We start from the raw sequence: 11,510 nt of genomic DNA on the forward strand, positions 1-11,510 counted from the left end.
CAAATGTAAATCTGTAGCCCTCACTTCTTGCCAGAACTTGACTTAGCCAGAAGCTTACTTAAAAACATCACCACATGAGTCATAGCAGCTCAAACTTAATATTTCTAATATAGAACACTTGTTTTATCCTCTGAAAACTTGTTCTTTAGCAAGTCTTTCCCATTTCAGTAAATGGAATTGAGAGCTAATTATCCAAGTCAAAAGCCCAGGAGTATATTTTTTTACTCTTCCCATTCCCTTACCCCTTTGTATTTAGTCCATCAACAAGTCCTGTCAGTGCTACTTCCACAGTACATCTTGACCTTTCTACTTCCCTCTCTTCCTACCACCTGCTCATTTCTTGCCAGGTCTACTGCCTTAGTAGCTTCCCGACTTATCTCTCTTGCTTTTCTACATTTCATTCTCCACACAGGAGTCAGAGTGAGCTTTTAAAAATGTAAATTGATTCATGTCATTTTCCTGCTTAAAATCCTCCATGACTCCACCCACACCAGATCGCCAACCTCACCAATCTTGCTTATGTGCTCACATCTTTTCTGTGGCGTCTACAGTAGACCAAATGCTTGAGGCAGAGGTGGTGGTTCCTTCATTGTTTAATCCTCAGTATCTGGAACGTACTAGCCATGCAGTAAAGACTTGCTAAGCAAATAAGAACATGTTACTTTTCTTATTGCTAATATATTTTTCACCTCCCTTCCTTACTCCTTCCTTCCTTCCTTCCTTCCTTCCTTCCTTCCTTCCTTCCTTCCTTCCTTCCTTCTCTCCCTCCCTCCCTCCCTCCTTCCCTCCCTCACTCACTCACTGTTTTTTCTCTATTGCTCTTTCTCTCTCTTTTTTATTTTCATTTTTATTTTTTAGGATGAGCTTTGGAGGATCCAGGAGAAGCTGGAATGCTACTTTGGCTCCTTGGTTGGCTCGAATGTGTACATAACACCTGCTGGATCTCAGGGCCTGCCACCCCATTATGATGATGTTGAGGTAAGAGGAGGGAGATTGCTCAGCTTGGGGAAGGACTTGCTATGAGTCCACGTTAGGGTAGTTGTCAGAGTTCAGTTCAGCTCTTGGGCCAGATCTCTGTCCACACTGCTTGTGTGGTCACTGGAGATCTTGACCTCCCCTAGATGTTGGGCCAAAATTAATCCCACCAAACTGGTTTCCTGCTCCTTCTTCTCCAGGGAGAAAGATTGTTTCTAACCCGATTAATATAAAGAGCCACATTATTAAATGGGTATTTATTGAGTTTACAGAAAAGCATAATTGTCTTTTTCTTTAATTTCACAATGTATGTTCTTTAATAAGATGCGATCATGAGCAATCCTTACATCTGCTTTCATTCTGTCCCTTTTCTGTAGCTGCCAAAAATATATATTTTTTCCACTTGTGAAAATCTTGAGGCCACTCGAATGAAGGTCATCGTTTCACTTAAGCACTGGCACCTCGACAAGTGTTGCTTTCCCTCTCTCGTGGCTCCAAAAAAAGTTAACACTCTGGCTTAGGTATTTCGTAGTTTTATCTTTTTATTAATACAAGGTGTGAACACAGTAATTAGTAAAAAGTCCTTTTTCCCTCTTTTGAGAGCAATTTGATATCAATACATTTTCCCAAGAGTTCATGTTCTTTTATTTTTATTTTTTAATACTTTTTAACAGAATGTTAAAATATCTTTGGCTGAATGAAGAATAAAAAACTTGAAGCTTTTCTACCTGCCAAGGATTTCAGACATTGTCTTGGCCAAAGCTTGCCTTTTCCATCAGAGCTTATGGGCTTTCAGCTGTCTGATAGAAGATTTACAGGAATGAGAGTGGATATATAGTAGGATAGATATAAGGAACTCAGCGAGGTTTCATGAATGTGAAAAGAATGACTGTCCTTCTATATCAGGGTTTATGATTACTTGGTTTTAAAGTGAAAACCAGTAGTGGCAACTTTTAAGTGTGGAATGAAATGTATCTGATCTTTCATTTTTATTATTTACCTGCAACTTATAATTCATCTAAGCCCTCGGAGGGCTAATATTCCAGAATCACGTTGCCTTGTTGTCAGGAAGCGCTCTGACGCCCCGGTGCTGTGACTCTCTGTAGGTTTTCATCCTGCAGCTGGAGGGAGAGAAGCACTGGCGCCTCTACCACCCCACTGTGCCCCTGGCGCGGGAGTACAGCGTGGAGGCCGAGGACAGGATTGGGAGGCCAGCACACGAGTTCACATTGAAGGTATGAGACTTCTATTGTGGATGCCTCTCGTGAGATAAGTTCGGATTTGAATTTTAGTGTTCGCGTAATGGTCCCAGTGAGAATGTATCTAAGAGTTTCGGGGCGCAGTGGATCTCATTCCAGTCAGCCGGTATATATAGCTTTCAAAGGATAGCTTTTACTTGTACTTGTAGAACTCGTTAGCTTGTACTTGTAGAACTGAGTGAGAAAGTGCTAAGTTCATTTGCCATATAGCCTGTCTCCAAACATAATCTATGTACAGCAGGAATGAATTATGAATTCAGTGTCCTCTGACTTCTCTTGAGTAAAAGTGGAAGGTTTGGCCTTGGGCAGCTGTGCTGAATCTCAGACAGGACTGGGCTGTAGGTTGCTTACAGGCAGAGCACAGCGAGGGACCCTCAGTTCTTTTGTTAGTAAAGTTCCATTATGACCCATTTTCCTCTTGGTTGTGCATCTGACACTCTCTGTACTTACTTCCCTTCTCCCTGCATATAAGAGTGGTAATTATGAAAGCTCTTGAGAAGCCCTCCTCCAGGAAGCCAAGTGGCTTGATCACGTGCTTGTTTGTTGGCATCTTGCTGCTGAGAAAGTCTGTCTCTGAGTAGTTAGCCTAGACAGGATCATAGCCAGTCACCCTAGCAGGTGAAGTTATTGAGAAAAAAAATCTTGTATAAGAATAGCTCGATGGTGAAACTTTATCTTTTCTTACAAAACATAAATTTTATTTCTTTCAGTGGCAGTAAGATACAGTTAATTCAGACAATTCCCAAAATTCTGCCTACCTGATATCTTTGTATGTAGTTATTTTTTTTTTAATTTTTTTATTTCTTGTGTCTTGAAGTTAGAACCAGTGTCTAATTCTTAATGCCTTGTGACCCTTTCTTGATTTTAAAAACTTTGCCTGCCTACTAGTAACTGGAGGAAACAATCTCCCTTTTTTCAGATGGTTGCCTATATTATAGGAGACTTAAATAAATACAACGATAAAGGTACCTACACTTTTTATGTTCTTAGTCAGCAGTCAGCAAATTATGGCCCATGCGTCAAAAGTACAGCCTGATGACTGTTTTCATAAATAAAGCTTATTGGAACACAGCCACACTCATTCCTTATGTATAGTCTAGAGCTGCCTTCACCTTACACTGCAGAGTGGTCTAGTTGCCATAGAGACCATGTAGCCTACAAATAAGAAATATTTATTATCTGGTCCTTTATAGAAAAAGCTGGGCAACCCCAGCTCTTGGGAAATCATGTTTATTTAGGCTGTTGCTTGATTAGTTTTAGGACAAAGACTAAGCCATCCATGGCCTCTGAGGTCAGGGCTGAGTTACCCAGACTGATGACTGGCTGCGCCTTGCCTGAGGTCAGGCTCCATAGTGATCTTCAAGGGTAGACAGTGTGAGACGTTGAGGAGATGGAGCTCTGCCCTTTAATCACACCCATCCAATCACAGTTCATTAAGAGAAGCCCTGAGTCTCCTGGAAGAATGATTGCATCATGTACTGCAGGGTTGTTCAAGTTGTATGTTTATAAACATGTGAGTTTTTAATCAGTGAAGCTCTTCAAATGGAATCTTGCATAAATGCCCAGTATAAATGGAAAATCTGAGTTGCTCTGTTTGGCAGAGAGCATGGAGAGACCTGGAGCCCTTCTCACCCCTCTTCCTCCCTACTTAAGTGGCATCCTTTGTGGTACATCTGCCCAATTCAGGACCTTGGGGTGAATACCACCCCTGTAATGGAAACACTATTTTATGGCTTGGGGATCTGACAAATCTGAGTTTGAATTTATCTCCTGTCAATTTGGAGCCGTGTGTCCTCGGGCAAGTTATTTATCCAAGTCTCAGTTTCCTAATTAAAATGGAGATCTTAATGTTTACTTTGTAGGTTGTAGGAATTGAAAAATGTTACTTTGATGCCTCCTTTAAAATGAAATTCCTTGCAAGAAGTGGCTATATGTCAATATATTGCTTCTTATCAGATTACCACAAGCATGACTTAAAACAATGGACATTTATTCTCTTCTAGTTCTGCAGGTCAGAAATCCAGAAAGGGTCTCACTTGGCTGAAATCAAGGTTGTCAGCAGGAATGCATTCTCTCTGGAGGTTCTAGGAGAGAATCTGTCTCCTTGCCTTTTCCAGATTCTAGAAGACTCCTACATTCCTTGGTTCATGGCCCCTTCCTCCGTCTTCAAAGCCAGCAACATGGAGCCTAGTCTTTCCCACACTTTCATCTCTCTGGTTCGCTTTTGATACCCTCTTCCACTTTTAAAGATCCTTTTGATTAATTACATTGGAACTCCCTGGATAGCCCAAAATAATATCCCCTTTTGCAGCCCTAATTCCATTTACAAATGATAGGTATAATTATGAGTAAAGCATTTATTTACTTGAGTACTAATTTCTCTGTCAGTTTGATTCACGGCAAGCCACCAAGATAGCTCTTTGAATATTTATAGTTATATATTGTTTCTTGCTTTAAAGCAAATCTTAATGTTTTTTAAAAAGTGTTTTTAATCTGATATTTCTTGAACTCTCCCTCTAGGCCAGGGCCCATGCTCTTAACCAGTGAGCCAGACTGTTTCCCGTGTTTGCAGAGGGGAGATAAGTGGCTCTCAAGATTCTCTAGCCTCTCGGGCAACTTCTTTAAAGAATGTTTTTCATCTGGGTGGGATTAGAGAGGAGATGATTCAGGGCAAGAGTGATTTGCGGAGAATATTTCTATCCACTGGTTTGGGAGAGAACGAGGAGAGGGCAGAGGAGGCTCATCTGCTCAAGAAATGGCCTGATCTTTAGTTATGTCTAGTTTTTAGGTTCAAGTGAAGGGTTATATGGTTTTTCATCCTTTTATCCAAGCATTTCTTAAGCCTCCGTTGTATGCTTTGGTAGTTTAGGCTGTGGGAATACAAGATGGATATAGACCTTTCCTGGAAGAGCTCACAAACTATCAGGGACTGGTGGGTAAGACAGTAATTATAAAATAACCTCATACCCATCATTGTCCTAACAGCTTTGATTATGAAGTATCCTTTAATTCTCAAAATAATTCTATGAGATTTGGAGCTATTGCCTCCATTTTACAGATAAACTGAGGCTTCAGGAAGTTCTTTAATTTGCTGCAGTCACCAGCAAGTAAGTGTCAGAGTCTGAATGACTGTAAAGCTCCCATTCTTTTTTTAAATAGCTTTTTATTTTATTATTTCAAGTATATAGTACCTTGGCTAGACATTTCCCCCTGAAATGATCTCCCCTGACTGTGTCTTCCCTCTGCCTCTCCATCTAGCCACTACATGACTGCTGTCTACATTCCCTATGCTATGATTCTCATCCCTGTGACCATCTATCAGCTACTAATTTGTACTACTTTAACCCTTCACCCCTTTCTCCTAGTCCCCTCCCCCCACTAGCACCAGATTGTCTTCTATATTTGTAAGTCTGTTTTCGATTAGTTTATTCTTTTCGTTCCTTAGGTTCTGCATATAAGTGAAATCATATGGTATTTATCTTCGACTTATTTCACTCAGCATAGTAACCTCTAGGTCCATTCATGTCATAGCAAATGGTAAGATTTCATGCTGAGTAATATTCCATTGTATATATGAACCATAACTTCTTTATCCAGTCGTCTGTTAATGGGCATTTTGGTTGCTTCCATGTTTTGGCTATTGCAAATACTGCTGCTATGAACATAGAGATGCATAGATCTTTTAGAATTATGGTTTTGGGTTTTTTTGGATAAATACCCAGAAGTGCAATTCCTGAGTCAAAAGGTAGATCTACTTTTAATTTTTTGAGAAACCTCCAGACTGTTTTCCATAGTGGCTGTACCAATTTGCAATCCCACCAATAGTGTATGAGGGTTCCCTTTTCTCCACATCCTCGCCAACACTTGTTATTTTTTGATTTATTGATGATAGCCATTCTGACAGGTGTGAGGTGATAGCTCATTGTGGTTTTAATTTGCATTTCTCTGATGATTAGCAACCTTGAGCATGTTTTCATATGTCTTATTGGCCATCTGTATTCTTTGGAGAAATATTTATTCAGATCTTCTGCCCATTTTTTAATTGGATCAATTTGTTGTTGTTGAGTTGTATGGGTTCTTTATATATTTTAGATATTAACTCTTTATCAAATGTATCATAAGCGATTACCGTCTCCCATTCAGTAGGTTGTCTTTTTGTTTTGTTGATGGTTTCCTTTGCTGTGCAAAAACTTTATAGTTTGATGTGGTCCCATTTATTTTTTCTTTGTATCCCTTGCCTGAGGAGATATATCTGAAAAGAAATTACTAGTAGCAATATCAGAGAGTTTACTTCCTAAGTTTTCTTCTAGAAATTTTATGGTTTCAGGTCTTACATTTAAGTCTTTAATCTATTTTGCATCTATTCCTGTATATGGTGTAAGAAGGTGGTCCATTTTCATTTTTTTGCATGTATCTGTCCAATTTTCCCAATACCACTTACTAAAGAGACTACCCCATTGTATATTCTTGTCTCCTTTGTCATATATTAATTAAGTGTATAGATGTGAATTTATTTCTGGATTCTCTAGTCCGTTCTATTGATCAATGTATCTGTTTTTTTGCCAGTACCATGCTATTTTGATTATCGTAGTCTTGTAGTATAGTATATCAGGTAGTGTGATACCTCCAACTTTGTTCTTCTTTCTCAAGATTGCTGTGGCTATTTGGGGTTTTTTATGGCCTCATATAAATTTTAGGATAATTTGTTCTGGTTCTCTGAAAAATGCCATTGGTATTTTGATAGGGATTGCATTGAATCTATAGATTGCTTTGGCAAGTATGGCTGTTTTAATGATGTTGATTCTTCCTTCTCATGAGCACAGTATATGTAAAGCTCCAATGCTTCACCGTTGCAGGGAGCAGGCTTCTCAGGTCCAGGTGTCACCTCCCAGATCCCTGGGCGTGAGTGGGATGGTTTCAAGAGTATCTGGTCTCAGTTTGTGAATAAAGAAAGTGACTTCAGGCACTGAAAGCCAGCCTCTCTAGGATTTGGGGTTCATAGTCGCAGGCACAGTGAAGTGAACTAGCAGGACCCCACAGGAGCCCTGCATATAGACTGCCTCTTGAATCACTAAATAGGTTTCTAGAATGGAGAACTGAAACTCAAAGGCTATATTTGTCTCCATAAAACATACTAGACTGAGAAGATAGCCTTATTAACTCTTTCCTCTTTTCTTTCCTTTAGCCAGGTGATTTGCTGTACTTCCCCAGAGGGACCATCCATCAAGCAGACACTCCTCCGGGGCTGGCCCACTCTACGCACGTGACCATCAGCACCTACCAGAACAAGTAAGCTCTCTGCCTGCCAGCCTGGTGTCCTAGGACAGCTCTGTGCTGTGGCCCACAGCAGCTGCATTCAGGAGGCACGTGAGTGAGTTGGCCATTATCCTTCCACTTAACCAACCTCCAGGGTTTTAGGCTCCTTGCAGGCTTCATATTTCTTTAGTGTCCTATCTGTGCCATTGGTCCATCTGGGCTTTCTCCTGGGAATGTCATGAACCTGACTATATAACTCTGAGAGTTTCTCAATTAAAGGCTCCCAGAGTTTGCAGAGAAGGAACCATAGCTGCAGGTATGGCAGTGTGTTAGTGATGCCGGGCTGGGCTTATAGTGCATGTCTCTGTCTACAATATTTTTATTGTTATAAAATATATAGCATAGAATATGCTGTTTTAACTGTTTTTAAGTGTATAATTTAATGACATTAATTACATTCATACTGTTAAGCAACCATCACCACTGTTTCTGAAACATTTTCATCACCCTAAACAAAGTCTGTAACCGTTGAAACCTCTGGGTCTTTTTTAAGGTTTCCGTGTTTTTACAGTCCATGAAATTAAAGCAGGCAAGGCAGTCTGGGACAGTCAGACCTAAGTACATGTGCTGAAAACAGTGAAAACCATGTTCCATTTTGGCAAGAGCCTCGTCACATGACAGGAACTGGGCAGTAGCAGATTGTGATTTCCTAATAGCAGTGACCTTGCAGTTCAGATCGCTTTAAAAGCACCAGCCATTCATTTATTCAGCACGCAGGCACTAGATCCTGTGCCAATTTCTGGATGCTAAGGGGCTTTAAGAGAACTTACACTCTGGAAGTGGTAGTAGGAGGGAGATAGGTGTGCAAGTAGTTACTAAACTGTGACAAATTCAATTGTAGATTTTCAGACAAGACTCTTGGAACATAGAGGAATGCACTTAGCAAAGCTGGGACATCAGGGAAGGCCTCAGAAATGACACCCAAGCTCTGTGAGAGTTAAATGACAAGTAAGAAGGTCAGAGTAGAAGGTGGGTCAGAAGATCAGAGTAGAAGAGGATGTTCCAGGCCCGAGGGACAGCAAGTCCCCTACCTTCAAAGCCATAGCAAGTTTGTAAGCATACCTCTGCTTCCTTGTCTGGCTTTTCAGCCTGAAGTTAACCGGTGTTTAAGAGACTAGAGGAACTAGCTGGAGCCCAGCCTGAAGTTGGAGTTGTCTTTGCCCACACACACAAGTAGAAGGCCAGTGCTTGTTTTAGGCTTCCTTTATGAAAAATGCCTTCGTTGTTATGTTTGGGTTCCTTGCATAGTGAGGAATGGAAAGTCACTGAGGCCCACCTCAGGAAGAGCAGGGGCAATTGAGGGCATGGGTTGTAGGAACTGGAGAAGGGCTGTTGAGAGATGTGCATGTGTCCTCCAGGTTGAAGTTCAACCGAAGGTGTGAGCTTAGGTGTAACATTAAGTTGCAGAGTGGTAAGGCCACCAGGTAGTAGTGGACGTCTTGGAGGAAATGCTCTCCTTTGCCACTTTCCGGAGAGGGAAGCATGAAAGTGTCAATTTTGCTTACTAATTTGAGAAGGGTAAAAATCACGCTGTGAATTTCTGTTTTGCACGTAGCTGGCAATTTGAAATCCACTGGTGACACAGGAAAATTTTAAATAGCTAAGAAATGTTTAAAGAGAGAAACCCCACGGTGTTTCACACATTGGCACATATTTAGGAGTGAGCCAATTCTAAATGCCTCCAAGAAAGCAAAGGTAATTGAACAGCAATGCACATCCCTACATGTTATCTTTGGCCTCTGGCTTCTACCTTCTACCCCAGTAAAACCATCACTAGAGTTTAACAAAATGCAAGATCAATTGTTTTGAAATTGATGTTGATGGATATTTTACTGAGGGAGAGTGCTCTCTTATATGTACCTTTTTTATGTATATCTGTTCAGATAATTACAGTCCAAGGATCTTGCTGTTACCCTAAATATGTTGCTTTTGTATCTTTTGCACATAAAATTTATTTTTTGGTCCTATAATGATTGAGTTAAAATTTTCTACAAAGCTGTCCTCATGAATACTGTATTACAGTTGAAAACCTTTTTAAAAAATTGGTCCCTTAAACTTCCTGCTTAATGAGAGTATGTGATTCTCTGCTATCTTTAAGAGAAAAACCATGAATAAAGCCTTGCTTCCCATTTTTAACTTTCCATGTGAGTGTCTGCAAGTGGGGAGGGAGGGAAGCAGTATGATTGACTAAGCTCTTACGTTTTTGTGCTGAGTAACGTAAAACTATTAGAACTCAAAATACGTGGGCAGGGGAGTTGGAATGCTATGGAAGCTTCCATTCATAGCATTTGGTTTTACTAGTACTCAGTGTTTTCTGTATATTTTTTATGCATTCACTATTTTTTTTTTTCCTCGGTGTGTGTTCCAGTTCATGGGGAGATTTCCTTTTGGACACCATTTCGGGGCTTGTGTTTGATACTGCAAAGGAAGACTTGGCGTTCCGAGCCGGCATCCCCCGGCAGCTTCTCCTGGTAAGGAGTAAAGATGGGTGGGAAAAGAGTAGGACTCGTAACCTGGGCCAGCTTGAAGCTGTGGTCTACATCCTAGGGACCCCATGGTTCTTCCCATCTTCTCTCCTGTGTTCACCAGCTGAGCTGATGGCTTGCAGAATGAATGGAGTCCAGCACGTTATGTGCGACCCAGAAAACTGAGGGTGTGGTGCAAACGGCTGTCTTTCTGAATCTCATGGTGGCAGAAGCGGGCACTGTAGGAATGTTGGCTGAGTGAATGGTTGGATAAATAATGTGGCTGGGAGAACTGTAGATTCGTCACACACGATTATTAGTTAGGAGAGGCTCACTGGAGATCCTGATCGTGGCATATTCCCTGGCTTTCTTGTCTGCCCTGGTTTTACATTTGAAACAGCAGCACTGTGTGGCTAGATTTGAGAAGGTAAATGAATTAGTGATGAGTCGAACAAGGTTGCCGTCACTGTCTGAAACAGTCACCTTAGGTTGGTGACTTGCTTTCCAAAAGGCAAGAGCTGAGACTGTACATTTCCAGGGATCCCTTTCCAGGCAAAATCCTGAAAATTGATGTGTTTTTTTTTTTTTTTTTTTTGACAAACAACAGGCAGCTTAGGATACGCAGAAGTTACAAAGAAATAATGGGATATCGTTTTTAAGCCTCCTCAAACCCCACTTCCTGGGAGTGACATGGATCTGTCACTGTGTGGTTGTGCTCAGCAGACTACTCTGGAGACTGGGACCTAGACAGTAAGTTCTGCTGGAGTCTGCACCAGAACTTACCTCTGTGTTTCTAGCAGGTGGAAACCACAGCTGTTGCAACAAGAAGATTAAGTGCTTTCCTGAGGAAGCTCGCAGACCGGTTGGAAGGCACCAGTGAGCTGCTTTCAGCAGACATGAAGAAGGATTTTGTTATGAATAGACTCCCACCGTACTGTGTGGGAGACGGAGCAGAGCTTTCAACACCAGGTGGAGCTTGCCATCTTCTAGGTGGTTAGGGGCTAATGTGGGGTATTTGGAAGCTTTCCTGGGTGGCCACTTCTTTGAGCAGATGGAACATTGAGGCATTTTAGAATTAATGTGGAGCTGGAACTGTCTCTAGTGTGTTATGGTTGGACAACGTGTACTGCACACAACTTTAGGATTCTGCATTTGCAAATCATTTGCAAAGACCTTGCATCCCAGCATGATGGGAATGAGAGTCCTGTGATTTGGGGTGAGAAAACTGTATAAATAGGTACTGTGGTATTCACTGTCTTATGGAAGTTTTAGGAACTTGAACACTAAAATAACCTCGTTGGAATTAACAAAGGGATGAGTAAAATGTTGCCATCAGCAGGTGACATACAGGACTGCCCAAGGTTATCACCAACCTCCCCCAAGTCCCAGGTGACTATTTTGTGACAGGTTTAGGCTGCAGATGACATAAAATACTTCTGGGTAGATGGTGATTTTGATGTCCTATAGCAAAGACTAGCAACACCACACTCCTGTA

General features: G+C 41.2%; 1 protein-coding gene across 7 annotated transcripts in view; it reads left to right on the forward strand.

Annotated features, from left to right (window-relative positions):
* The window catches only part of RIOX2 (ribosomal oxygenase 2), a 25,320-nt gene that overhangs the window by 9,771 nt on the left and 4,039 nt on the right, over positions 1 to 11,510 (forward strand). For 3 of the 7 annotated variants that reach the window (XM_023528467.1, XM_023528468.1, XM_023528469.1), the window contains exons 3-7: positions 859 to 978; positions 2,082 to 2,210; positions 7,420 to 7,523; positions 9,919 to 10,021; positions 10,813 to 11,005. In XM_023528467.1, coding sequence (XP_023384235.1) covers positions 859 to 978; positions 2,082 to 2,210; positions 7,420 to 7,523; positions 9,919 to 10,021; positions 10,813 to 11,005 — 649 coding nt within the window. The remainder of the gene's footprint in view (positions 1 to 858; positions 979 to 2,081; positions 2,211 to 7,419; positions 7,524 to 9,918; positions 10,022 to 10,812; positions 11,006 to 11,510) is intronic. The other 4 variants (XM_011356392.2, XM_011356393.2, XM_023528470.1 and 1 more) reach the window with 3 other exon arrangements.

The sequence above is a fragment of the Pteropus vampyrus genome, unplaced genomic scaffold (assembly GCF_000151845.1).
Source record: "Pteropus vampyrus isolate Shadow unplaced genomic scaffold, Pvam_2.0 Scaffold26, whole genome shotgun sequence".
In the NCBI taxonomy this organism is placed as follows: Eukaryota; Metazoa; Chordata; class Mammalia; order Chiroptera; family Pteropodidae; genus Pteropus; species Pteropus vampyrus.